The sequence below is a fragment of the Primulina huaijiensis genome, chromosome 3, assembly GCF_012295235.1.
Source record: "Primulina huaijiensis isolate GDHJ02 chromosome 3, ASM1229523v2, whole genome shotgun sequence".
NCBI lineage: Eukaryota > Viridiplantae > Streptophyta > Magnoliopsida > Lamiales > Gesneriaceae > Primulina > Primulina huaijiensis.
In genome coordinates, this window is record NC_133308.1 from 3,019,736 (window position 1) to 3,047,606 (window position 27,871).

Below are 27,871 nucleotides of genomic sequence, written 5' to 3' on the forward strand. Positions count from 1 at the left end.
GAGGCTTGTCTGAGTTATTGAATTGATTGAGTTGGTGATCTTTTCTTCGCAAATCTTGAGGGTGGATTGCTCTCGAGTCTGTGTTTGAACATATGGCTGTGGAAGCTGGAGAGGCGCAGAAAATGTGTAGCGATTTCATTTCTATTTCTACAGAGATTTTTTTGCCAATTTGGAGGACATTCAAGGGGTATTGGAGATGGATCTTTAAAAGGAGCCGATTCTCTATCTTAAAGTTAGTCGGAGACTCACTTTTTATTTTAATATTATTAAATCATGAGTTTTATTAACCAAAATTTAAATAAATTTTACCATATACATTACTAAATTATATTATTGGGTGATCGTATTAAGTTATTTCCTTTTTTTATGGTTGGTTGGATATTTTAGGTACAAAATTGTCGTAAAAACATATAATGATGTCTAAGTTGGTAATCGATAAATTTGACTACACTAAATTCAAAGACACTGTTTTGATCAAATTATTTATTAATTTATTGATAATTTATTTTATTCAATTTTATATTTATTTGTTCATATTATTTATTTTATATCAATCAAATCATTGAATTTAAATTACAAAATTATTTTTAATAAATAATATTATTGATGTTTTATTACTTATTAAATGACAAAATGATAATTTATCATCTTATCTCAAATTTAATTAATATCAATAAAACCAAACACTATATTAATTTCACTTTTTATTTATTTTCTTAATATAATATATTATTTATGTCTACATTATTATCTTATCTTTAACTTCAAATAATATTTTAATATAAAATTATACAATTCATTTTCTTTATATATATATAAATATTTCGCTAAAAATGATCTTTAATATTAAAGAGGAAAACAAGTCGTGAATCTGCCTTTTGTCCCCCTGGCTTTACATGATATATGATTACAGCCACTATCAACATAAAAATTATGTTAAAATTTTCGAACTTCGTGTTTGCTTTATCATATCATATTATTAATTATTGGCGTATCATTGCTTAATATATATGTGTCTATATATATATATAGACACACACACATCAATTAGGGCAGAGCCCGCAAGAATTGATTTAGCAGCCGAAAGGAACCTCTTTTAAGAATTATTATAAGATACTGTCGGATTTTCTCACTGATTCAGGTACTGTGAGTTTTCGGGTGTTGTGAAACCCCGTATCCAAAAGTATAAGATCGACTCTTTTTGGTAAGCTCGCGGCGGTGCAAAATGTTGCGGCAGGTTGTTCGTCTCCTGTAGTTTTGACTCCGGTTCTCTCGTCTCAGTCCACGGCTATGGTTGATGTGGTGTCTACTTCTGTTGCAGCTGTTCCTACACCTGTGATTGTTCCGGCTCCGATGGTTGAGCTTGCTCTTGTTGTTCGGGATTCTATGGCTGATCCTCCTGTTCCTACTTCATTGCCATCATTTGCGTTGGGTTTCGAGAGTGTGAGCTCGGTCGATATTTGTTTTTCCCGCCGTTTTTGGCGTTAGATAGTAGACGTTCACTGCAGAGCTCTCCTTGCTCACCCTTTTGTCTTATTTTGTTTTGATGTATTTCGGGACGGCCGCTGTCCTTTGCTTTTCTGTTCTGCTGTATTCCGGATTGCCCTGTTTTAGTATGTTATTATTCTGTTATGATATTATGATTGTGCAGCATTTTATGTGGAGGTCTTAACCTAATCAACCTCCTAATAAGTTTTATTTATATTGCTTTTTGTTGTTTATATACTGATAGGGGTTCTCTTAATCCCTGCTTCCGCCGGTGTTTATTAAAAAAAAATGCCAACATCAATAATTGTGGTCATTAATTCCAAGGGGTAGTTAATTAATTACAATGGGGACCCAATATTTTTGGGGATGTAGTGGAAGGAGATGAAGTAAAGATAATTATTGTCTACATATCCACAAGACTAATGTGCCACTTTAGGACACAATTTGACTTTTTTTTTATGTAGAAAAAGTAATTAAATGGTATTTAATAATTAAAGAATAGATCTTTTGTGATACGGTTTCACGAATTTTTATCTGTGAGACGGGTCAACCCTACTGATATTAACAATAAAAAATAATATTCTTAGCATAAAAAATAATTTTTTTTCATGGATGACCAAATAAGATAATACTCTTAACATAAAAAAATAATATTTTTCATGGATGATCCAAATAAGAGATCAGTCTCACAAAATACGATCCGTGAGACCGTCTCACACAAGTTTTTGTCATAATCAAAATATCATTTAACGTATAATTTTGTTATTCGATATGTCATATGTGGGAGGAAAAACTTATAAGAAAAAAATATTGATTTCAACAATAAAATGAAATTTTAAATTTATTTTCATAAATATAAATTAGACTAAATGAATTGTGGTAGGCTGTGGCGTTTAAACAATGTTTTATTTTATAGGATTTTATGGTCGTGTGGGCTTATTCTGATTGTTTATTTTACTTATAAAAAAAAATAATCACACGTTTAAAGCAGTGGGACACGGCCTGTAGGGATGTAAATGAACCAAACCGTTCGCGAGCTATTCGAAGCTCGACTCGATAAAAAGCTCGTTTGAGTTTGTTTGTTAACCATATCAAACCAAACACAAGCTCGATTTTGAGTTAGAAAATATAATCAAACCAAGCTCAAGCCTAAAGATATTCGGCTCGTGAGCTTGCAAACATGTTCGATAATAGGCTCGCGAGCTCGAGCTCGGCTCGTTTAGGTGGCTCGTAAGCTTGAGCTTGGCTCATTTGTTGAGTTGACAAATAAAAATATTGATAATAATGTTAATGGAAGGGATTGAATATAAAACATATTTGAAAAAATGATGAATTCACACCATTTAGTCACAATTACATTTTTAATCTTATTTGCATATCATTATACTAAAATGTTCTTTAAAATACAATAAATAAAATAAATTAATAGAAACACAACAACTTATTCTTTTTCCCTAAAAATTTACATAACCAAGTCATATACAAGTTGAGTAACTTTACTATTAATTTGTGAAGGTTAATTAAAAATTTTACATGCTAAATTGATATGTCATTTGACATTAATCAATAATTTAAGTTAATTATGTCAAATTCATTTCATAATGATATGATGTCTTCGATCTACTATATTTAATGAATATTCTAAATGATTTTGGTGATATCAGTATATAATGAATATTCTAGATATATGATTTTGGAATGTTCAATAATATACTGATTTATATTTTTTTTAACTCTTATTTGTGTCGTTTTGGTTATTTATGAATGAATTTACATTTTTATGTATGATTTAATATTAGTTTATAGATATATTTAATTTTTAACAAGCTCGATTCAAACTCAAACTCGAGCTCAATTCTATGCTTATCGAGCTCGAAAACAAGACGAGCTCAAGCCAGGCTTGTTAAACATGCTAAACAAGCTATTAATGAATCAAGCTCGAGCTTGGCTTGATTAACATGCTAAACGAGCTTTTAACGAGCCGAACTCGAGCTTTTCTCGAGCTCAGTAATTTCAATACAAACCGAGTTTGAGCCTGATAATATAAGCTCGAATCGAGCTCGAGCCTCAAACAGTCTTAAACAAACCAAGCTCAAGCCTGATACTGTTTGGTTTGGTTTGGATCGTTTACATCCCTAACGGCATGTCTGTCTTAGAATACGAAGGGTCAGGTAAAAACAAAATTGGACCATTTTTATTTAAATGAATTTTAAAATCGATTATATAAAAATAATCATATAAACTAATATTTATGATAATAAAAAATATTGTATTTCACACTGCTAATAATCAGTGTCATTACATCATAGAAAAAGGTAAAAGACATTCTATTATAATTACAGTTGTGTAGTTGTTAGGAGTTTCAACCGATGGTTTGTTTAATCGAGTTGAAGTGAGTTTTGTAGGTTTGTCATAATTAAATCTTCTAGTGAAATCTATTTAGAAACAGAATAAAGAAATATGTAAAAATCAGGCACAGAACCCTGTAAAATGAAACAAATGTGTTTTAATTTCTATAATATAAGGGTGAAATATGTTTGATTTTTTTTATATAAAAAATGAATGATTTATTAACCTATTAATATTTGTTATTAAACTTTTCATTTCTACTATTGAAAATTTAGAACGAGGAATTTAAATAACACCGACAATTTGAACAACAATCAATCTCGAATTAATTTTGTCGATAACTAAATTGAACATATGAATCAAAATTTACTTTAAATTTTGAATCTAAAATTGAACATTAAACGAACCATATAATAGTAACATGAACAGATGTCCAGTATTGGAAAGCAAAGCCTAAAAAAATGCGAACAGCTACATATGTACTCTCCTATGTCTTGAATTTTATATGCATATATGTGGTTTTCTTTTCAGCTCTTTTCCTCTAATAAATGGACGGAAATTCCCAATAATAAAAAATATTTTTTTTATCAATCATGACAAAAACTTCTGTGAAACGGTCTCACGTGTCGTATTTTATGAGACAGATATCTTATTTGGGTTATCCATGAAAAATATTATTTTTTATGCTAAAAATATTATTTTTTATTGTGAATATCGGTAGGGTTGACCCGCCTCACAAATAAAAATTAGTAAGACCGTATCACAAAAGACCTACTCAACAATAAAATATTTGTTGATTTCTTGTTTATCGTGATTTTAACAAAGGATTTTAAACTACCAACTCAATCAATGAGTCTTCAAGAAGATGCCGAAGAATTATGTAATAAAATTATAAACAAACATATGGTTAATCGTAATTTCTTTTCAATTATAATTACAAATTTCAATAAAAAAAAAAAACAACAAATAAAAAAGGCACAAGAACCGTCGATTTTTTAAAACATATGTGAAATAACAACATTTGACATTTGTTGTATATTACATCCTCCAAAATAACATTATTCATAGTTCCATTACATAACAATGGTCGGTCTAATACTTCCAAAAATGTCAAATTTCTCTACAATCAGCACTAGCATCTCAACGACTGCTCCTACCACCATCAGCCCTAGCAATGGAGCTTGAATCTTAAAGGATTTCATGTCCTTCCCCCTCCTTATAAAAAGGATGTCTAGGAGCATCTTCGTCTGATTCTTCCACGCTTATCAAATCTTCATCCTCCCCACTAAACCAATCAGCCCCCAAATCAGGTTCATCTGTCTTTATCTTATCCCCTGTCCTACTAGTACCTTTATCATTATTAATTTTCTTAAATTTTCTCAGCGCATCTCCCCTAGACATAGTCCTTTCAGAAAGTATATCCTCGTCACTACTGCTCCCTTCAACATCCCTCGAAACTTCACTAGTTACATCGGAACCTGAACCATTGTAAGTTTTGTCAGAAGAATCACTAATCTCTGGTTCATTTTCACTAAAAATATAAACATTTTGTGGTATATTTTTCTCAGGTGGATCACAGATATTTGCAAGTGAGTAAGATTCATGATCAATAGGCACAAAAATATCTCCAATCATATCAAACTAATACAGGCCTTTTGGACTAAAAGGCCTTCAATTTAGTTGAAGGGTTTACTTACCACTTTAAACTAATACAGGCCTTTTGGATTTGTTATGTATGACATACATTGTTATCCACGCACACCAACTATTAACCTCAAAAATGCGATTATTACTATTCAAATTCAACATTTTCTCTTGACTTGGTCAAACTCATTTATTGTTTATTTATTATAGAATATATCATCTACTCACATTCCAAACCATATTCGTCTTCGCTACAATTCCACTTCCTGAAATCACTTTATGCTAGTGAGAATGAAGAGTCCTGTATCATCTAGGCCTTCATCATTACAGTCTTCCCATCAACATACCGACGTCTCCCCTTCTGCCATGCCGCCTCGCAGCCGCCAAAGCTTCTCAGAAACGCTGATGGAGGAGGACATAGATAATGCCGAAGCCATTATCAAGAAATTGAACTTGGATTTATGCGATGATCACAATTCTTTCTCATCACTGTTTGTGGGGGACGACAGGAAAGATGCGGAGATGTTTCTTGAAGCTGTGAGCAGTTTGCAAGATGCGATGCATTATTATGTGAAGCAGAGTTCAACCTCTGAGATACTCATTAGAGCTCAAAGATTAATGCTGACCGCCGCAAAAAGATTGGAGAAGGAATTTTATACGATTCTGTCAGCAAATAGGAAAGTTCTGTATAAGGAACCTATTCCGGGTAGGTCGTCCCCGTGGGTTTCACCTCCGACCAGCTCCAGCACTTCGGGATTTACCGAAGATGATAGAGTTCCTGGGAATTTCATCTCAGATTCGGAGGTTGCTTTGGCGGACTTGAAGAACATTGCGGATACAATGATTGGTTCTGGTTATGGAAAAGAATGCGTCCGAATATACAAAATTATCAGAAAATCGATCATTGATGAGACTCTGTACTATTTAGGAGTTGAAAATCTGAACGCTTCTCAGATTCAGAAAATGGAATGGGATATACTTGAGCCGAAGATCAAGAACTGGCTGTACGTAGTTAATGTCGCCGTAAAGACGTTGTTTCATGGCGAAAGAATCCTCAGTGATTACGTTTTCTCCTCCTCCGAAAGTATCGGGGAGTCGTGCTTCACCGAGATCTCTAAAGATGCAGCTGTAAATTTATTTAATTTTCCTGAATTTGTCGTGAAAAGCAAGAAAAACCTGTCACCGGAGAAAATATTCCGAGCTCTGGATCTTTACGAGGCTGTCTCCAAGCTATGGCCGGAGACCGAATCGATTTTCTCCTACGGCTCTCTTTCCCCGGTACGGTATCAGGCGGTATCCGCCCAGGTAAAACTCGGCGAAGCTGTGAGAATTATGTTGTACCAATTCGAGGCGGCGATTCAAAAGGACTCGTCAACATCAGCGTCTGGAGATTCGTCTCTGAAAATACTAATCACATAAATTTTTGTCTATTTTTTTTTATCAATCATCAACAAGGGAGCATGCAAATCATTCGAAGTGAAAACAATGATATATCAAGAATAAGAGTGAACGTGGGAAAGAGAAAAAATTTATTATAATAAAGTTTAAATGTATTATATTTGGATCTTATAATAAATCGATATCTATCATCAAAGATTTTAAAATCATTAATTCTTGAATCTATTAAAATTTAGAATGTCTCTTGTATATCACGAAAATCATTTGTAAATAAATCTATACTGAAACTTTTTAGTAATATGCTTCTCAATACACTGACAAACAATAATTTAAAAAGTCATCTTTAATCTTTGTCAAAAACTTGTGTTAGACATTTTCATGGGTCGTATTTTGTGAGACGGATTTCTTATTTGAGTCATCTATGAAAAAGTATTATTTTTTATGCTAAAAATATTACTTTTTATTGTGAATATCGATAGGGTTGACCCGTCTCACAGATAAAGATTACTAGATTAGTGAGAATGTCTCACAAGAGACCTACTCTTAATCGTATTACGAACCGTCAAATCATAATAGAAAAAGATAAAGAATTATATATATATCTATTATATTATNAAGTTTAGAAATAACTCATTATCGAATTGTGAATTTTTTTTGCTATCTTATTAATTTTTTTTCATGTCCTCATATGACAGTTTGCTAGAATTTATGTGGTCTGTCGGTTTGGCCTACACCGCCAAACAGTTTAAGTGAGTTGGATTGAAATTTTGTCGACTCATTTAAAGGTGAGCCTAAATGAGCTCGCACGAGTTTATATTAAATATCTATATATATAATATTATCAATTTTCAATCATGAATTCTTGATATAAAATGAAAAATATCAGTTTGATTTCAAATTGGTGATGTTACTATCTTGTCCAAAAGTTGTGGGTTTTTGAGACATTTTGACAGTCACTCAAAATTGAGTGTCAAAGTTGACATTTGAGTTGTATTTTTGGATTCCTGACAATATGTTCGTCAACATATTATTTTTAAGTTAGTTTTATCAGTATTGTGAGAGATAAATATGTTTATTACAATATATAAATATTATCATCTCTTTAAATTAATATTCACTTTCATGTTTGACATATTATGGGTCTTGGTAAAATGAGGAATAATAAATTCAAACAAACGAATACACAAAAGTCTGGGGCGAAACAAGAATTATATGGTAGCGAAAATTAATATATAAATTTTTAGTGAATTTATCGATGTTAAGATGTATAACAACTCTTATATCATAATATATAAAATTTCAACCTTATAAATGAAATAAATCAAACATATATGAAATATACAAAATTTTATTACATATACAATCAAGTAATTTATTATAATTGTATTTTATTCTACAAGAATTCTTGTCAAACTCAGTGATTGTGGATTTAATATATATTAAATCAGCAAACTGAATAGCGTTTCAGTTAAAATAATTAAGTAATCACATATTCTTGAATTTCCTAATTAGTTTTTATCTTGATAATTTGTTTCATTTAATATTTTAAATTATAAGACAACGTTACTATAACTAAAGACACATTTTTTTTAAATGTTCATAAGGAGTCAATCATTAACTCATATGGAAAAACATTTATCGACATACTATATTAAAAATATTCTAATTAATTCAGCGTATTTGCTGAAAATTTTCTAATTAATTAAGAAAAATTCATTTACAATAATCATATTTAATCTTTTTGGGCTAACACCATTTATTTTATAAGATATTCATCGCAATTTTTTATTTGTATATTAATCTTTAAATCTGAATTATAATGTATATTGTTTTTCTAAAAGTTCTTATGTTAGCCCAGATTCGACGACTGTCCTCACTGTACCAAGACGAGTCTTTCCAGCGTGCTTATGTCCTCACTCACACGCACCCTGGGAAACTTCTCAGGAGGTCACCCATCCCAAAATTGCCCCAAGTCAAGCACGCTTAACTTTGGAGTTCTTATGTGATGAGCTACCGAAAAGAAGATACACCTTCGTGATATGAGTAGTACAAATCAAATCTTTTAAGCCCTCTTCAACTGTACAGTCCATTACATTGAACAGTCTCGGAATCCCTCTCATTCCCGTGTGGGATCGGTTCATTCATGTTCCCTCCACCTAGAAGCCTGCCAGGAGCCGCTCATTGTCCGTGCAACTGATGGCACCGGCGATCACCCCCCGCCCTCTTCGGCCCCGGGCCTCACATGCCCACCAGCTTCCGCTTGGTTCGTCCCCGAACCACACCGTACTAAGAGAGGTCGGCTCTGATACCAACTGTAACGCCCCAGATTCGACGACTGTCCTCACTGTACCAAGACGAGTCTTTCCAGCGTGCTTATGTCCTCACTCACACGCACCCTGGGAAACTTCCCAGGAGGTCACCCATCCCAAAATTGCCCCAAGTCAAGCACGCTTAACTTTGGAGTTCTTATGTGATGAGCTACCGAAAAGAAGATGCACCTTCGTGATATGAGTAGTACAAATCAAATCTTTTAAGCCCTCTTCAACTGTACAGTCCATTACATTGAACAGTCTCGGAATCCCTCTCATTCCCGTGTGGGATCGGTTCATTCATGTTCCCTCCACCTAGAAGCCTGCCAGGAGCCGCTCATTGTCCGTGCAACTGATGGCACCGGCGATCACCCCCCGCCCTCTTCGGCCCCGGGCCTCACATGCCCACCAGCTTCCGCTTGGTTCGTCCCCGAACCACACCGTACTAAGAGAGGTAGGCTCTGATACCAACTGTAACGCCCCAGATTCGACGAATGTCCTCACTGTACCAAGACGAGTCTTTCCAGCGTGCTTATGTCCTCACTCACACGCACCCTAGGAAACTTTCCAGGAGGTCACCCATCCCAAAATTGCCCCAAGTCAAGCACGCTTAACTTTGGAGTTCTTATGTGATGAGCTACCGAAAAGAAGATGCAACTTCGTGATATGAGTAGTACAAATCAAATCTTTTAAACCCTCTTCAACTGTACAGTCCATTACATTGAACAGTCTCGGAATCCCTCTCATTCCCGTGTGGGATCGGTTCATTCATGTTCCCTCCACCTAGAAGCCTGCCAGGAGCCGCTCATTGTCCGTGCAACTGATGGCACCGGCGATCACCCCCCGTCCTCTTCAACACTTCAATATTAACATTTTAAAATATATTAATTTTATATTGTATATGTGCAACACTTATAATCATGATTATAAAAATTCAATAAAAATTCTAAAAATGAATTAGGTAGAACATAAAAAATTACACAATTAATCAAAAGATAGAAAATAAAAATTAAATAATTGTCTATTACCTATAAATTACTGATACCGACTTCTAAAGATTGAAGTCGGTGAGAGAGTGGAGGCCACTATGTACTAAAAACATAAAAAGTTAATGCTTGAACGAGTCACACTGCAAAGTTAGTGAAGTAAAAACGAAGGACAAAGTCGGTTAATAAAAATATTATAATGGGCTAAGTTGAATAAGACTCATATATATAAGTATTTCACTTGGTCTCACCTTATCTTTTGTCACTGTACAAAGCGAAAGTTTACGTACCGTAGTGTTCTATATTTTTTTAATTTTTCATCATCTATTGGTCTTTAAAGATATATTAGAATTTTTTCTAAACATCTAATCTTAAATGTGATCAATTAACCAAATAATTATTATACTTTGTATACAATAATAAATAGATTAATATATTTGAAGATAGAAAAAGTAATGTATTAATATGAGAAGAATAAAAAAAGAATAATAGAATTAATACTATAATTATCTAATGTCAATATTAAATTTAACATCCTACGTTCGAAATTGTGTTTATTGAGGTAAAGACTATGATGATAAACTAAAAATAATAATTTATTTATCATTGTAACGTAATAATAATGTGATCGTTATTTGGAATCAGAAAATGAAGTACTTTATCTTTTTTATTAAATTGTATAAACAATTCCTTCAATATTTTTAGTGGATAAACATGTTAAATCTATTAAAATTAAATAGTAAAATTTAATGATGAATATGAATGTATTAATTCAACTTTCAATTTGGGTTTCGGGATTTTGTCAATATGCTCTATTTAAAATTTAATGATGAATATGAATATGAAATATATATATATATATATTTCTGATTTTTCTTTTAAAATTTTTCTTTTATTTTAAAATATAAATTTTCAAATAAATGAAAAATGATTTTTTTTCTCTACTACTTATGTAGAATATCAAGTATATATTATACTCAAATGTCTTATAAATTTATATGATATAGTAAAAGGTTATTTGCATAAACTTATTTGCCGGGTACAATAATTGATCATGTTGGGTAGAGTAATTGAAATGTTGTGTTTGAGCTGTTGTACTATTTAGAATATTTGATTTGCACTGTTACCATAATCTATAGGTTTTGATAAAACATTAAACGCTTGAGCCTACAATTGGTATCAGAGTCAAGATCGCGATTTTGATTTTCAATGATTGCAATTGGTGCAATTATTAAGAGATAGAGTGTTTGGTACAATAATTGTCCACGATGGGTAGGCGCTTGAGCTGTTGTATGATTTAAAGATTTGACTTGCATAGTTATTATCAGTTATAGCTTCTGGTAAAAGCGACAAACGCTCGATCATATATTATTTGATTGTAAAGCTAGAAGAAACATGTTGCATCAACTTTTGGTTTTGAATTGATCCCTTACATGTTACTCGATTTTTAAATTTAGAAGCATTCTACAATTTTCAAAATTATTATATATTGAATTATAATTTATCCCTTTCAAATTGGATAAATATACAATAAAACTCATGTAAATTTTATTAACAAAAATATTTAAATAAAATATTGGATTTGTCGATAATCAAAATAAGAAATAAACAAATTTTGATTCTTGAGTGAGAAATAAGATATTTAAATAAAATTATAATTACCACAATTAAATAATGCACTTACATGCATTTATCAGTGTATTTTGCAACTAAAATATCAAAAAAGTTTTCACGTATTATTTTTATATCATATTCAAAATAATTATGAATCTTAATTTTTATTATTTTTAATTGGCTTTTGTTATGAACAATCATTGTGAATAAATTGAATTTGAAAATTCTTATATCTATGTATATCAAATATTAATATATCAACCTAAGTACGGGTACTAAAAAACTACAAAATGAACTTATTCATGTTCAATGTACACAAATTATATAGTAAAGATATATAACAATTAAGAGAATGAAATAGAATATATGCTCACACATAACAAAATATATATACAAGAAAAACAATAAATAAAAATATTTTTCTTGATATAAATATTTTTTTATAACTTTTTACAGTGAGTTGGAGAAGATAAAAGAGCAAAATATTAATTCTTTTGGGTTACACAAAAAAATAGAAATGGAAGAAGTGTTTGTCATACAATGAATTCAGTTTCTAAATTAAATGTATGCTATAAAGTTATATTTACCGTTCAAACTTTATAAATGCAATGAATTTTTCTCAATATAAGGGTACTCAAATGTTCCCGTTATGATATTTAAACAATTAGAAAAATTAAATATATTATTTTTCTGGAGGTAATACCTATATGACATTAGTAATTTGATTGTGCTAATTATACTTATGAGTTAATATGAAATATTAAAATAAATGTCATAAGAGTCAGTAAAAAGATGATTTATTGTCAAAAATATTATTATTGTAAATTGCAAATAGATGACAACATTTAATCAATATTTATTTAAATCAATCCATCAGTACTTTTTATGTGATGATAGATTGTTATAATAATTATGGGTGAGCATTCGGTCGGTTCTGTTACCGATCGAACAGAATTAGTCATAACCGGACCAAACCGAAATATTTAGCAATAACCGAACCGACCGAATGAATTTTCATAACCGATGAAAACCGAACCGAATTAAAATCAGTTAATTCGGTTGGTGACCGAATTAACCGATTAGTTTTTTAAAAAAATTTGTGATTTAACTTTAATTATATATGTAATTTTTTTGAACACTACAATCTACACAAATGCATAAAAACATAAAATCACATACATCACAAATTTTTCTTTAGAATTAAGGCTGATTTTAAAATTAAAAATTAAAAAATATATTAAAATTGATAAATAATAAAAATTTATTAAATAATAGTATTTATTATATCGGTTAATTCGGTTAGCCAATTTCAAAATTTTGACAACCGTAACCGAACCGAATTAACCGATATAGCCGATTTTTTTTAATTTGAAAACCGAATTTCTGAAATAACCGAACCGAATTTCCGAATTGACTCGGTTCGGTCGGTTAACTCGATTTAACCAAAATTTTTTGTTAACCCTAATAATAATGTGTAGTTTATATGTTATCAAATATAAGTGTTTAATAAATTAAAGGTGACTAAGAAAGTAAAAGCATTCAGTAGAAATTGTTGTCAATTTACATGAAAGAGAATAATAATCAAACAATATTGTAAATAAAAAATTGCATATCATTGATCGACAAAAAAGATTATAATAATTGACTATTATAATAAAATATATGCATTATTGAGAGAATATGACAAATAACAAAAGAAAACAATATGATAAAAAAGATATGACAAAAATTTTAGTAGTCCAAATATTTTTTTAAAATTTAAAAAATATTTTTTTTCCAAATTAGTTACATATGCTAATTAACACGAATTTTCAAAATTTACAATACTATTATCATTGTCTTTTGTTGAGTTAACTAATTTTATTTCAAATTCTAACTATTTTAACATATGTTTTCTACGTGCAACACGTGCATTATTTCTAGTATATATATATATATATATCATTTTTTTCATTTTTTGTAATCTAGTGATTCTAAATTCAAACGTGACTCAGAATATATTTGTACTTAAAAATAAGCCATTAATATGTTTTGTTGCATCCATGTGGCTTTAGTGGCTCCATTCTTATAACCACTACTATTTGTTTTCCTGCTGTATGTCAATCAAATGCTTAAATTTCTATTTTCCTCTCTCTTTTGAAATGCCAACTGAAAATTAGTATTTTTTTTCTTGATCATAATCAGCTCTTGATTGACATACAAGGACTTTTGATTTTTGAAAGAGGGAGGAGAAAAAGGTTCCTCTTTCTTGGCGGACAACGTAAGTTTTTTTTTTTTTTTTTTACTTATTTCCCATCCGATAATTGTGTTCCGTTGATAAAAGAAAATGGTATGTAGTTGATGCATTGAAGAGAAATTTGGATGCAGCAAAGGGAAAGGAACACGTTCTTGATGGTTCCTGTTGAGATTATTTGTTAAGAATATCTCAAGGGATCAAAAAAAAAAATGTGTCGTGTTGATTTGAGAACCGTGATGTTTTGGACCGATTATTGAATCATTTTATTGTTCTGGGCAGGTCCTATAATTGAGATTCATCGACAAGAATGGATAATTTTCAACGTTTGGTTCGAGTTCCCTTCGTTGATGAAAGAAATAGGAGATAAAATGCATTTGTTGATTTGGGTGTTTGAGGGGAGGAAGAAAAGGCTTTTAGTTCTTGATTAGCGTCAGTTTCTTGTGTGAGAGGAGAATTCTCAGACTATAGTACTCTATAAAATGGAGGCATCATTAGCAGCACAACCACCTACGACTCCCCGTAAGAAAATGGTGAAACAATTGACGGGAAAACGAGACGACACGGCGTTGCATTCTGCTGCTAGATCAGGGAATATTGTTGCCATTCAAGAAATAATCGATGACTCTGGAGAAGATGAATTGGCACACTTGTTGTCCAAAGAAAATTCGGCTGGGGAAACGGCTTTATATATAGCTGCGGAATATGGCTATTTCGAGGTGGTTAGGGAGATGATCAGGTATTATGATTTGATGACTGCTGGGATTAAAGCAAAGAATGGTTTTGATGCACTTCATATTGCGTCGAAACAGGGGGATTTGGGTATGTTTCTTGACACAAACTCTGTTTTCCTGGCTGTTTCTTTTACTATTCTTTGTTATGTTTTTTAAAGCATAACTATAGCTAATCAGTACAGAAAGAGGTTGGCGCTCGGTTCAAAGTTGAACTTGAATAGTTATGTTTAAACTTGATCCATGGAATAAAGATCAAGCTATGATTTGATCTTGAGACCTTGCTTAAGTTCAAGTATATTTATAAATAATCATAAATATGTGGAGGCTTGCAAGCAGTTCCCAAGCTAATAATTAAACAAACTAATTTTGGTTTGAGTTCAACTCAAAATGTTGATGTTAATGATTCCACAAAATGGCTAAACGGTTTGCACCTTTACACTCCGTCCATGAATTTAAGGAGATTTATTTTTCTTCTGCAGAAGTTGTGAAGGTTCTAATGGAAGCGCATCCAGAGCTTATGATGACCGTAGATGCATCAAACACCACAGCTCTGCACACAGCTGCGACTCAAGGACATATAGAGGTCGTGAACTATCTTTTGGAGGCAGAGAGCAGCCTGGCTACCATTGCAAAGAGTAATGGAAAAACAGCCCTCCATTCCGCAGCAAGAAATGGACATTTAAAAGTTGTGAAAGCCCTTCTGAATAACGAGCCACAGATTGTGTTTAGAACCGATAAAAAAGGGCAAACAGCTCTTCACATGGCTGTCAAAGGCCAAAACCTTGAGGTGGTTGAAGAATTAATCAGAGTGGATCCTTTGACGATTAACATGGTGGATACTAAGGGCAACACTGCGCTACACATTGCAACCCGAAAAGGCAGGTCTCAGGTGAAGTTATTTGCATTCTTGAAATTCATAGACGAATTCAGATTCTTAGAGGACTTTTAAGTCACATGAAGTCCGTTTTTGCAGATTGTAAAGATGCTGTTAGCCCAAAATGTATTGGATACAACAGTTGTAAACCGGTCTAATGAAACCGCCTTCGACACTGCTGAAAAAATGGCGCATTCTGATATTACAGCCATTTTGCAAGAACATGGAGTTCCAAGTGTCAGAGAGATCAAAACCCATTTAAGCAATCCGGCTCGGGAACTAAAACAAACGGTGAGTGACATAAAACACGAGGTTCACAACCAATTAGAACATACACGCCAAACAAGAGAGCGTGTCCAAGGTATTGCCAAACGTATCAACAAAATGCATGCCGAGGGACTCAACAATGCAATCAATTCCTCGACAGTCGTGGCTGTTCTAATAGCCACTGTCGCATTTGCAGCTATTTTCACGGTTCCTGGACAGTATGTGGACGACCCTAAGAATATACCACCTGGAATGTCTTTGGGCGAAGCAAGAATCGCACGAAAAATCCCTTTTCTAATATTCTTTGTCTTTGACTCAATAGCGTTGTTCATTTCCTTGGCAGTCGTGGTGGTGCAAACCTCGGTTGTTGTTATAGAAAGGAAGGCAAAGAAACAGTTGATGGCTATAATAAACAAGCTGATGTGGCTGGCTTGTGTGCTCGTCTCGGTGGCCTATTTAGCCCTGGCTTTTGTTGTGGTAGGCAAGCAAGAGATGTGGCTCGCGATTTGTGTGACAATCATAGGAACTACAATATTATCGGCAACAATTGGTACAATGTGTTATTGGGTGATTAAGCATCGAATCGAGTCCAAGAACAGTAGGAACATCAGTAAGAATTCTTTGGCGAGTAGATCAAGATCATGGTCAGTCTCAGTGCTATCAGATGCAGAGGTTTTGAATGCCGACTTCAAGAAAATGTACGCAATCTGAAAGATGAAACAACCAGAGGTGAATCCTGCCGGGCTGATCATCCCCTCAAGTAACTTTTAAAAAATTTACGTTGGACTTTTCTGAAAAAAACTGAAGTTTTCAGTTGTTCGATCTCTCTCGAATTCCTGGATCCAATCCATCTTGGAAAAAATGGCCCAAAATCGAATGCATTTTACATGTTCAATAGCCTCACGATTTTTTCTTGTAATTTATAATTCAGAGAATTGCCTTGAGTTGGCCACATTGAGCAAAGCCGACCAAGCTACGTCCCACAAAAAAATTGTCATTATTATGGCAGAGAATAAAGAAATATAACCTTGAGATTGAGCATTAAAAAAGACATTTAAGTTAGATATTCTAAAAGTTTAATAATACCCTTTATTTTACAAATTTTTAGCCTATGAATATAGATCTTGTACTACAAATTAAGTTATTCTCACAAAAACTTTTTACTTCAGCACAATTATGTGGTTTTCTGCGTCATGTCCTCTCCTCATACATCTAAATCGAAGTTTCAAATAATATTAGTCATCAAAATATTTAACATTGTAATGCGATTTATACAAGGTTTGACCGATTCCATGCTGCATTTTAGATTTGCTTCATTTTGTGACTCAGGGAAAAAAACAAACTTACTTCAAACATAAAAAACTAGAGCAAATTACATTTTCTATGCTTATTCTCAAATCTGTTTTTTCACCTTTCAAGCAACCTATAATACAACGATTTCTTCTCCAAAAAACTTCAGCAACAAAAGAATTCTGTACCAGTAAGTATATCATACACCTTTTGCAAAGTTTATAATGAAAAAGAGATCGAATTTCACCTTTTGAAGGAAAAAGGATTAATGAAGAATGTAGTATAATCCATGATGTTTATAAAAAGGAAAATCAAGTAATATTTTAAAAAATTGCTAACATAATCTTGTATCCATAATGCAGATGAGGGACAGAATGGCGATGCTAAGAATAATTGGTAAACTGTTGTATCCCTGTCTCCAACTGTTTGAGCCCGAAGAAGGGCAAACGTTGCCTGATTGACACAAGCCAGAATTCCCAGTCACTCTGCAAATTTAGGCAAATAATCAAACATGAAACATGATATAGAACATGACACTAAACACTTAGAACCACCGTCATAGTCGCAGGTTGTTATTTGTGCCTTTCTCTGATATCCCACAAAATGTGTGTGAGATAGACATATAAACAAGATCAAAATCGTCCTAAGGTACAGTCATCAGAACTGAAGAACTAAACTTACACTAAATTTAGACCCTTTTTCTGTGAAAGTGAAGGTGGTATGGATCCGTTGAACTTGTTATTTGCTAAATTCCTGAAAATACAAGAACAAAAATTTATTTCCTTCATGTTGAGTGAACGAATAAGGACCTATGTTTAATTTTTTTCAAGTAACTCACAATTCTTTGAGGTTAGGGAATGTTCCAAGAAAAGCGGGAATAGGCCCTATCAAGCTGTTGTTTTGAAGATCGCTGCAAACCAGAAAATTTTCTACAAGATTTCATAGAATGCAGAAACGATATGTATTCTCAAAAAACATGATGCATGTTCATAAACGTTTAGCAATCGATCAGCCGTTTCATTTTTCACATTTGGCATTGGTTTCTCTACCAAAATTATGACTATGTATATACTTTGTATGTCAGATATGTCGATGAAAGCTCACATAGTTTCAAGACGGTCCATGGAACTAAAATCAGGAAGCAACCCTGAGAGACCAAAGCTACCAAGAAACCTGCCCAAGTCATTAAGATTTTCAGTTATTAACTACTTGAGATAGCATGGATTTTCAAGAAAAATAAAACAATATACTTACAGGGCTGTCACTTGTGGAACAGAGCCACTGCTGCAATTGACCCAATCCCAAGGATAAGAAGATGGAAGACACGGATCGCCACTCCAGCTTTGTAAAATGTCGAACGACTTTCGTAAGGAAGTTAAACCAATCACTAAATCAGAAACAAGCAAGAGTAAATAAATGTCACAATCTCAAAAATTAACTTGAAGAGGAGCATAATTTCCAAAGTAAAATGATAATAAAAAAAAAAAAAATTTGCTCACTGTCGACAGCATTGGTTCCACTGGTGGTCATCTCTCCTATCAGATACACTTCCATGGCATTGATGAGTGGAGGAAGTGTCGAGTAATTTGTAGGCACCAGAGAAACCTTAGAATTCGGAGAGATCGTGTAGTTACTGGCATAAAGCTGCGTAAAATTACCAAAAATGGGAGATATCGGAACCGAGCGATCGGACTCGTTCATATAGATTCTGAAGGTTCGGTTCTGGCCTTGTTGAAGCTGAGTAACCTCGGAGAAGAAACAGTTTATGTACACAGAAGAACCAACAGGAGGAAATCCCATGTCTAATACAAGGGTTGCATTGGGATCAATAGGTGCGACAGCATTCCTGAGTACTACAGGTGGAGGATTATCCAGCCATCCTGGATTGCTGATCACACTGTTGCCAAATAATTTTGTGGTTCCAAATCCACCCGATTCCGGAGTCCATATTCTGTCGTACCGGTCGTTCTTGAATCTATATATGTAGTTTTTGAACAAGAAATCAGCGGTAAATTAGTCACAGCATAAGTAAACTTATCAAGAGCAAGAATATATATATCTTAGTTCTTGTTTTTTATTTTCAGTTTGGATGGAAAAAGATGAATTTTTATCAATATATTCAAGTACAAAACCATTTCTGAAAAGAACACTTTAAAGTAATATAGTATTAAACAACCAAATCAAATCTTTGCAACAAGCATTACCTTATCGTAGAATTTGCAGCATAAGCAACCCTTTTCAATAAAAACAAAGGATAAGTGTCATTTATAAACTGATACATATAAGAGTCCAAACTTCGAACTTCAAGTGCAGATATAAATGGGAACTCGTCAGCGTTTGTCTGAGCAACACATACGCTAATAATGTTCTTCCTCATGCCATAAATCACTTCATGACTCACATATTCCGTGCTCGAGGTCTTGACAGTAGTCCAATGATTCCCATCGAACTGAAGATCGAACGAAGGAGCGGACGACTTCCCGTCGTAGTTACCATAATAAAAGCTAGCACGTACCAGGATACGCCCAATTCTAATGTTTCCGATGTTGTAACAATTCTTTTTCCGATCAGTGAAGACCCTAAGTGTGCTCATCACATGCGATATCGAGCCGTTAGATTGGACCGTGCGGGACTCGCCGGTCTTGATGTAGTCATCATCTCCACTCCATACGATCGTGTTTTCATCTGTGTACGGAACCGACGACCCACAATCGATGCTTGCGAATACTGAAAACCAAGATTTTCCATATCAAGTCCATTGGACTAGTAAATTAATAAATATTTTGAGGTGGATATATGATACGTACCGTCGGCAATGGTGAGCGTGAATAATGTGCAGAGGGAAAGAATGAGAACGAAGATGAGGGCAGGAGCTGCGGCCATGCCCAAGTTGAATCTTGGATAAAACATTAATCCTTTCGAATATCGAATGGGTTAATATTTATTTATGCAAAGAAATTAAATGGGGCATGATGTGTAGAATTTTGATAGTTTTAGGAGTTGAATAAATAAGAAAAGTTCAAAGTTTTTTGGTCAACTATTTGGTAGTTTATTTTTCTAATGTATATATTCACAGAGTTTCGATATCGGGACTAAATATTTATGTGAACATCGATTGAAAAACTTATGCATGTTCAAAATTTTCTCACCATCAAGAAAATACTACCAAAGTTTTGTGTCTCATTTCGTGTTTTAATTATGAATAGTGCGGTGCAACTAGTTAATGATATATGTAATTAATTATAATTATGCAATTAATTGTTTGTTGACCTTAGATACAAAGTCAACTTCTTGTTTGTGGGCCCGACGATCGTGGTTGGAAAAATACCGCGTCATTTAGCAGTTGCCTATTGACCCGCCTGCTAAATAAGTCAGTCAACGCTTGATAATAATCATAATATCATTTTAGAGTATTGGTTAACGATTTTTTTTTTAAAAAAAACTTATTAATTTGACGTATTTGCTTATCATATATTGTTCTTGTGTTAGATCTTTTCTTGAAAAAAGCAACCAAAACTATAATGTAAAGCAACTACTCAGGAATAGTTTGATACACATGATAAGATAAACATGTGATATATAATATAAGAATAAGATAATGATAAATAAGAGGTAAGATATTATATTTAATGATTGATATGATTTTAATAAGAGTGATTAAATTTATATATTATATTGTAATGACAAAATTAACATTATCATAATAAATTTTATAATTTCAAAATTGTTGCTTGAGTTCATATTTCTTATCTGTTCATGCGCCGACAATGTTTGCATGATTTATTTATTTTTACCTGATTTTATATATTATATAATATGATAATTGAGCCATTAATTTTGTGAGTCAAGTCAATTATCAATTTTTAAGGTTAATCGAGTGATACTAATAATTTAATTGAGATTTATAAAAATCATTTATATAATTATCTCGAGTTCATTTGTATAAATATCATATTATATAATATATATAAATAAATAAAAATATTTATTTGATGGGACGGTGAAATGAGAGAACGATAAAGTTTCAGATTTTTATATATTGAGGGCAATTAAGTAATTTGTGGTTTTTTATCATTAAATTAAAATTATCACATCTGATAAAAGGGATATTTTATCCTTGTAATTTATCACGTGCCCATAGTATTATCATGGACTTTCTAAAACGATAACAAACGTGGGATTATTAAGATTATTTATCGATCACTCTCTTATCCATTGTACCAAACTATACATTACAGTTTTTCATATTAAAATAAATTGAAATATTTTTAAAAATGGAGTTAATGGGATCCAAACAAAGCCCAAGAAAATAAGAGGAAGCCTGGAATGGGTCATGTGAACCTAAAAAATTGTAACATACGATCCAGATTCAGCCCATTAAACTAGGACAAGAGACACTTTTTTTTATTCTTCATATGTATAATTCATACATTTCATTTCGTAAAATCTTAAATTTTGAAATTATTATACATAAAATTTTTTATATATTATATTGCACATCCAAAACGCGAACGTGACATTAGATGGTAACCTATATGTAAAGAGTTTCGATACCATAAATGGATTGGTTCATCGTATCTATCATAAAATTAATCTAGTATGATACGACATTAATCAAGTGTCAATGTCAATTTGCAGATAACCCTTGAGTGGCTGCTACACCATTAATTAATAAAAGCGCACAAGTAATTAATAGGTGCAAGGAAAAATACACCATTAATTAATAATAAAAAAAAAAGGTTTTGATTATGGTATATATTTTTATTTTATAAGGTTTTGATGATTTTGTCAATTTCATGTTTTCATGATATGATAATTTATTGATTAATAGCACGAATTATACCATAATTATTCAACCAAACCTTTCATAATTAATACTTTATATTATATTATGCTTATAGATTGATTTGATTTGGAAGATGACACTTATCTTGAAATTCATCAAAATTATTATTGAAAATTTACCTATTACTTTGATATAAAATAAATTTGAAATATACTCGAATTTTATACATCAAGTAAATCAAGGAATTTGAATTTCATAATTTAAAATCATCAATCCAAGTACAACTGAATATTGTGAGTTAAAATAAACATTTAAAGTCGACGATAGAAATTTGATTTCGTCAAACTTAAAAATAGTCACACGTTGAAACATATGATTGACTAATACCAAAGTATTTGTGTTGTTTTATGGTTCTTAGATTAGGAATACATTTATTACACTAATTTGTGAGTAGGGATGATAATTTATCCCCAACTTGACAGAGAATTTGATATCTGAACCGAATAGAGAATAACTGAGCATATGAGAGATATTTTTTACCTGAATAAATAAATGGGTAATCAAGTATGCAGGTGGAGGAGGATCTGAAACAATCATACTCACATCCGACCCAAATACCCGATTAAACTAATATATGTGTACACGCATATATATGATTTTTCAGCAATGATGTTAATTCTAATATGTTTTCGTTGAATGATGTTAGTTGAGTGGAATGAAGAAAATTATTAGTACAGAGTCTATGCTATTTTTATTTAATAATGATGTTAAAATAAATTGTTTATAATATTTTATTTTTTTAATAATATTTAATTTGCTATTTTTTATATATTTTTTTAGTGTTCTCAACAATTTAGTAAATATTTATAGATTATTCTAAATAATTTAAAATTGAAAAATTGTAATTATATATGAAAATATGATATTTGCAATTATATATGAAAATATGATATTTGGATAGTGTATGAATATTCAATAATCCGACAAATATGTATATGATACCCTGGTAAGAACCCGGGTCATTGATGACCCGGGATATTAAATGGATTCCCAAATTAGGGTCAATTTGCAGGATGGATTCTTCTGAAGCCGGGCCGGTGCAAGCCCGGGCCCTACTCCCCGGGCAACCAGACGTCCGAGCTCTTGTATAAATCTCCAGGGAGGAATTCTACCTGGGAACCTCGAAAAGTGTGATGCACTTGAGTATATTGATATAGACAATCTTATCTGTCAGAGCAACTTGACTTTGGCGTGTCATATAAGTCATCAGGAGGTATGGACGGCCGACTTGACATATTTAGTAGGTAGGCGCGGGAAACGAGGTACCTATCCCATTTTCTCCTATAAATAGCAGGTATCCTTCTCATTTACTGGGTCTGAAATCTTTGAACTCTTGAGCATTATACATATTTTCTACCAAATATTGCTTGTGTTCATCTTCAACCTGCTGACTTAAGTATCGGAGTGGCTACGCCGGACACCCCTCCGGCGCCCATCCACGAGTTATTTTCATTGTTTGCAGGTGCTATTGAAGCCATTATTTTCACTCAAATTCCCTAAAAACTATAAATTATTGATTTGACCCGTTGGAGCTCCTTACCCGGCTCATCCATTTCAACGAAGTCACATCAGTATATGAGGATGAAATTGAATATCATATGAAGATGATGACGTTGATGAATATAATAAATGAGAATTAAGACAATCCATTGTCATCTCTACCTGTGAGGGGTTTAAAACATTTTATAAAAGAACAAGTTTCCCCGCGAAAGAGAGATGAGAAGCGACAACAAATTATTTGTATCATAAATTAACGTAAACTAGATAAGTCAAGCCATTAATAAAAATTAATGCATCAATATACCATTTAATGAATAATAGTACATATTCTTGATGTTTTGCGAGCGAAACTAAAACGTGTTTATTATTTAAGTTTATTAAAATTAATATTTATTTTTCTCTATTTTATAATTTATAAAACAAATCACTCAATGAATAAAGAATTAGGATATTGGAGTTTGGCCCAACAGAAACCCACACTAATATTTTATATATATGTATATATATATATATATATTTCTATTTTATAAATTTAATTTATTATAAATTTATTTTCTTATGTTATTATATTAATTAGTCTTCGTAAATGTGCAGTTGCCTCACCACCCCCTTTCATCTTCCAAAACCTAAATCTACTCCATTGACGATTTTTACCTCTGCACTTTTCTATCTCATCTTCCCAATCCCCAAAAGTCAACTCTCTCCAACCTGACACCCATTTCCCATATTACAAGTGCCAGATATTATAATATTCATTATTTGGCTTGCTTTCCCACTGTACGACCTTTTCTGACGGGTTTCATTTTGTTTTTTAGCATTTTATATGAACAATAATTTTATACGAGCATTTTATACGAACAATAATTCCAATCTGTTGTCTTTTTTAGTGGAAAAAGAGAGGAAACTTCTAGTCGATATAGGCATAGCTGGACAATGCCTATTCAGTCTGCTATGGTTTGCTGATGAGCTAGATTTTTGCTGTTCGGCATTACTTTTTGTCTATTTCGTGTCCAAGAAAATCTGAGCTTTTCTCATTTTTTTTCTCTTGGAACTCATTTGATCAGATCTAAAAGGTGCCATCTTTTTAAATCTTTTTTATTAAAAAAAATTCTTTCTCTGTTTTCTTTTGCGGGTGTGTGATATTGTATTCGTTTCCTGATGAAAAATATTTAAGTAATTGTTGATTGTTTGAGCTCAAAGGGGTTGTATTTGTCAGACTTGTTGTGATGGCATGTGGGATTTTGAGATATTTTATTTGGGTTTTATTGATCTTGAATTTGGGATGTTGTTGTAGAGGATTTAATCCTGTTGATAAGTTTTATATAAGCTGCGGATCATCAAGAGATGTTACTGTTGGTAATTTTACTTATGTGGCTGATAAATCAGCTTCAAGATTGTTAACAACTCCACAAGATATTTTGGCTGATAGCAATTTGAATTCTATCACACCATCTGAAGATGCCCAGCTGTTTAGTACCGCAAGAATCTTTACTGGACCCTCCAAGTATACATTTTCGATTCAACAGGGCGGGAGGCACTGGATCCGTTTGCACTTTTATCCATTTGTGTACCAGAATTATGATATGAATACTGCTAGTTTCTCTGTTTTCTCCCAAAATACCATACTCCTTAGTGATTTCAGCCCCAAGAATGCTACCGTCAAAGAATATTCGGTGAACGTGGCGTCTGGAGAGCTTGTACTAACCTTCTCCCCATCGACTAATTCTTTTGCGTACATTAATGCCCTTGAAGTCGTTTCAGTTCCAGACTCCCTTATCACTGACGATGCGGCTCTTTTCAATCCATCGGGGGCATTTAGTGGACTGGTGGCAGTGTCTTTTGAGACGGTTGCGAGGTTAAATATGGGTGGACCGTTCGTGTCGTTAGTGAATGATACATTGGGCCGAACTTGGGTTCCTGACCGAAGTTTCTTGGTGCAACCCAACCTGGCGACTAACGCGTCCAATATTCAGTCAGTTTCGTATCCTAATGGTGGTGCGACATCAGATTCTGCTCCACAAACCGTATATGGAACTTGCACAAAGATGAATTCTGGAGATGATCCCCGTGGTAATTTCAATGTCACATGGTCGTTGAAGGTGGATCCAGGCTTTCAATACTTAGTTAGGTTGCATTTCTGTGATATAGTAAGCACATCAGCTAATCAACTCGTATTTAATGTTTATATTGATTCGTTCATCGTTGCTCAAGATCTTCAATTAAGTCTGAAAACCCCAGGATTGGCCTATGCGTATTATATGGACTTTGTTACCACGGTGGTTGTTAAAAATAGTATTAGTGTAAGTGTTGGCCCATCTCGTTTAAGTGCTTACCCCGATGCCTTTCTTAATGGATTGGAGATTATGAAATTGGCCAACTCGAAAGATAGTCTAGCTGGGACATCCATTTTCCCTTCATTTCCAAGATCCAAGAAGAATGTAGGAATTATTGTGGGGGTGTGTGTCGGGGCAGCGCTTGTTTTGATACTTGCCTGTGTTCTACTTTTCTTGCATAGGAGGAGGAAACAAGAACGTTTGGCCCAATCAAAAACATGGGTTCCTATATCAGTTAACGGGGGAAATTCACTCACTATGGGAAGTAAATATTCAACTGCAACAACAATTAGCAACGGTTCTAACTTGAGCTATCGTATCCCGTTTGCTGCAGTTCAAGAAGCGACAAAGAACTTTGATGAAAGTTGGGTGATTGGAATTGGTGGATTTGGGAAGGTTTACAAGGGTGTTTTGAGTGATGGTACTAAGATAGCCGTGAAACGAGGCAATTCCAGGTCCCAGCAAGGCCTAGCAGAGTTCCAAACAGAGATTGAGATGCTTTCTCAATTCCGCCACCGCCATTTGGTGTCCTTGATTGGTTATTGTGACGAAAAGAATGAAATGATTCTTGTTTACGAGTACATGGAAAACGGGACTCTCAAAAGCCATCTCTATGGTTCAGATCTTCCAAGCTTGAGTTGGAAGGAGAGACTCGAGATATGCATTGGATCAGCAAGAGGGCTGCACTATCTTCACACAGGATATGCGAAAGCTGTTATTCATCGTGATGTTAAGTCTGCAAACATATTACTTGACGAGAACTTCATGGCTAAGGTGGCTGATTTTGGACTTTCTAAGACAGGGCCTGAGATCGATCAAACTCATGTCAGCACCGCTGTTAAAGGTAGTTTTGGTTACCTAGATCCTGAGTATTTCAGAAGGCAGCAATTGACTGAAAAATCAGATGTTTACTCTTTTGGGGTTGTTTTATTCGAAGTTCTTTGCGCTAGGCCTGTGATAGATCCATCTCTTCCTAGAGAAATGGTTAACTTGGCCGAATGGGCTATGAAGTGGCAAAAAAAGGGACAGTTGGATCAAATAATAGATGCTAATCTTGTCGGAAAAATAAAGCCCGACTCCCTCAGAAAGTTCGGGGAAACAGCAGAGAAATGCTTGGCTGATTATGGAGTCGATAGACCCTCGATGGGAGACATTTTGTGGAACCTTGAGTATGCTCTCCAACTTCAAGAAACAGTCATACCAGATGATCCGGAGGAAAACAGTACGAATGCTATTGGCCAGTTGTCCCCAGAGGTTGGTGAATTTAGTCGGGTCGACTCCAGAGCTAATGCTACCCAGTTCGAACATTCAAATGTGGATGATCTTTCCGGTGTTTCGATGAGCCGAGTTTTCTCACAACTGGTAAAGTCGGAGGGTAGATAAAAGGCGTGTAGATCATATACATAATACACTTTGCATCTTTTCCTTAATGTTTTTCTTCTATGTTCTTACCAAACATTTGGAAGTTTGAAATCTTGAATTTGCTTTGTGTTTATATCCTTTCGGGATTCTACAATCTTTACACTTGCTGTTTTCGGTTTGTGTATTTGGTGCATTTATATATATACTAATAAAAGATACACACGTTTTGTATGTGCACCACCGTCTACCCATTTCTATTTTGAGTACATCTCTAATGATATGGCTCATATATATATATATATATATATATATATANNNNTATATATATGAGTTTTGATATGCTGCACACTTTATGTGAGCACCGATGAGGTGGCACTCACCTATTGGATGCGTATATTGCACGCTGTAAAGTTGCAAGCCAATGAAAGTTCAAGATTATTCGCGGCGTACATGTGGACGCTGTTGTCGAATTAACGACGGTTTTTGAACCGTCGCTAATTCCATTACAGCGACGGTTTATACACCGTCACTAATGGTAGCGACGGTTTTATTGAATTAGCGACGGCGACGGTTTATAAACCGCCGCTAATTAGCGACTGTGTTTATATATATTCCGTCGCTAAAATGTTCTGTCGTTTAAGTGA

General features: G+C 33.3%; 4 protein-coding genes across 8 annotated transcripts; 3 read left to right on the forward strand and 1 right to left on the reverse strand.

Moving 5' to 3' along the window:
• The first annotated feature begins 5,604 nt into the window (after positions 1-5,604).
• LOC140974658 (exocyst complex component EXO70H1-like) lies at positions 5,605-6,900 on the forward strand. Its single transcript, XM_073438207.1, has one exon. The coding sequence runs from the start codon at positions 5,761-5,763 to the stop codon at positions 6,898-6,900; it is 1,140 nt and encodes a 379-aa protein (XP_073294308.1). The 5' UTR covers positions 5,605-5,760.
• Positions 6,901-13,821: 6,921 nt separating this feature from the next.
• Positions 13,822-16,981, forward strand: LOC140973084 (ankyrin repeat-containing protein At5g02620-like). 4 transcript variants are annotated; one of them, XM_073435647.1, is made up of 5 exons: positions 13,822-14,048; positions 14,126-14,182; positions 14,304-14,843; positions 15,235-15,644; positions 15,729-16,981. In XM_073435647.1, exons 3-5 carry the CDS (start codon positions 14,504-14,506, stop codon positions 16,605-16,607), a joined length of 1,629 nt encoding a protein of 542 aa, XP_073291748.1. In that variant the 5' UTR covers positions 13,822-14,048; positions 14,126-14,182; positions 14,304-14,503; the 3' UTR covers positions 16,608-16,981. The 4 variants fall into 4 exon arrangements, with proteins under 4 accessions (XP_073291748.1, XP_073291745.1, XP_073291747.1 ...); XM_073435646.1 differs by lacking the exon at positions 14,126-14,182 and having other exon boundaries at positions 13,864-13,882; positions 13,973-14,048; positions 15,729-16,980; XM_073435645.1 differs by having other exon boundaries at positions 13,867-13,882; positions 13,973-14,048; positions 14,126-14,843.
• Positions 16,982-17,391: 410 nt separating this feature from the next.
• Positions 17,392-20,224, reverse strand: LOC140973086 (probable LRR receptor-like serine/threonine-protein kinase At1g51820). Of its 2 annotated transcripts, none has more exons than XM_073435649.1 (8): positions 19,994-20,224; positions 19,391-19,913; positions 18,686-19,161; positions 18,441-18,573; positions 18,291-18,359; positions 18,025-18,096; positions 17,868-17,939; positions 17,392-17,639 (listed from the first exon to the last, which is right to left on the reverse strand). In XM_073435649.1, exons 1-8 carry the CDS (start codon positions 20,094-20,096, stop codon positions 17,570-17,572), a joined length of 1,518 nt encoding a protein of 505 aa, XP_073291750.1. In that variant the 5' UTR covers positions 20,097-20,224; the 3' UTR covers positions 17,392-17,569. The 2 variants fall into 2 exon arrangements, with proteins under 2 accessions (XP_073291750.1, XP_073291749.1); XM_073435648.1 differs by having other exon boundaries at positions 17,392-17,671.
• Positions 20,225-24,129: 3,905 nt separating this feature from the next.
• Positions 24,130-27,381, forward strand: LOC140973087 (receptor-like protein kinase HERK 1). The gene has a single exon (XM_073435650.1). The coding sequence runs from the start codon at positions 24,759-24,761 to the stop codon at positions 27,246-27,248; it is 2,490 nt and encodes an 829-aa protein (XP_073291751.1). The 5' UTR covers positions 24,130-24,758; the 3' UTR covers positions 27,249-27,381.
• The last annotated feature ends 490 nt before the right edge of the window (positions 27,382-27,871 follow it).

Excerpts from the sequence above, each read along its gene's own strand:
- LOC140974658 (XM_073438207.1), top strand. The coding sequence starts at position 5,761 with ATGCTAGTGAGAATGAAGAGTCCTGTATCATCTAGGCCTTCATCATTA.
- LOC140973084 (XM_073435647.1), top strand. The coding sequence starts at position 14,504 with ATGGAGGCATCATTAGCAGCACAACCACCTACGACTCCCCGTAAGAAA. Across the intron at positions 14,844-15,234 it reads GTCGAAACAGGGGGATTTGG|AAGTTGTGAAGGTTCTAATG; the intron begins GTATGTTTCTTG and ends TTTCTTCTGCAG. Across the intron at positions 15,645-15,728 it reads CCCGAAAAGGCAGGTCTCAG|ATTGTAAAGATGCTGTTAGC; the intron begins GTGAAGTTATTT and ends CCGTTTTTGCAG.
- LOC140973086 (XM_073435648.1), bottom strand. The coding sequence starts at position 20,096 with ATGTTTTATCCAAGATTCAACTTGGGCATGGCCGCAGCTCCTGCCCTC. Across the intron at positions 19,914-19,993 it reads CACGCTCACCATTGCCGACG|TATTCGCAAGCATCGATTGT; the intron begins GTACGTATCATA and ends CTTGGTTTTCAG. Across the intron at positions 19,162-19,390 it reads GCTGCAAATTCTACGATAAG|ATTCAAGAACGACCGGTACG; the intron begins GTAATGCTTGTT and ends CTACATATATAG.
- LOC140973087 (XM_073435650.1), top strand. The coding sequence starts at position 24,759 with ATGGCATGTGGGATTTTGAGATATTTTATTTGGGTTTTATTGATCTTG.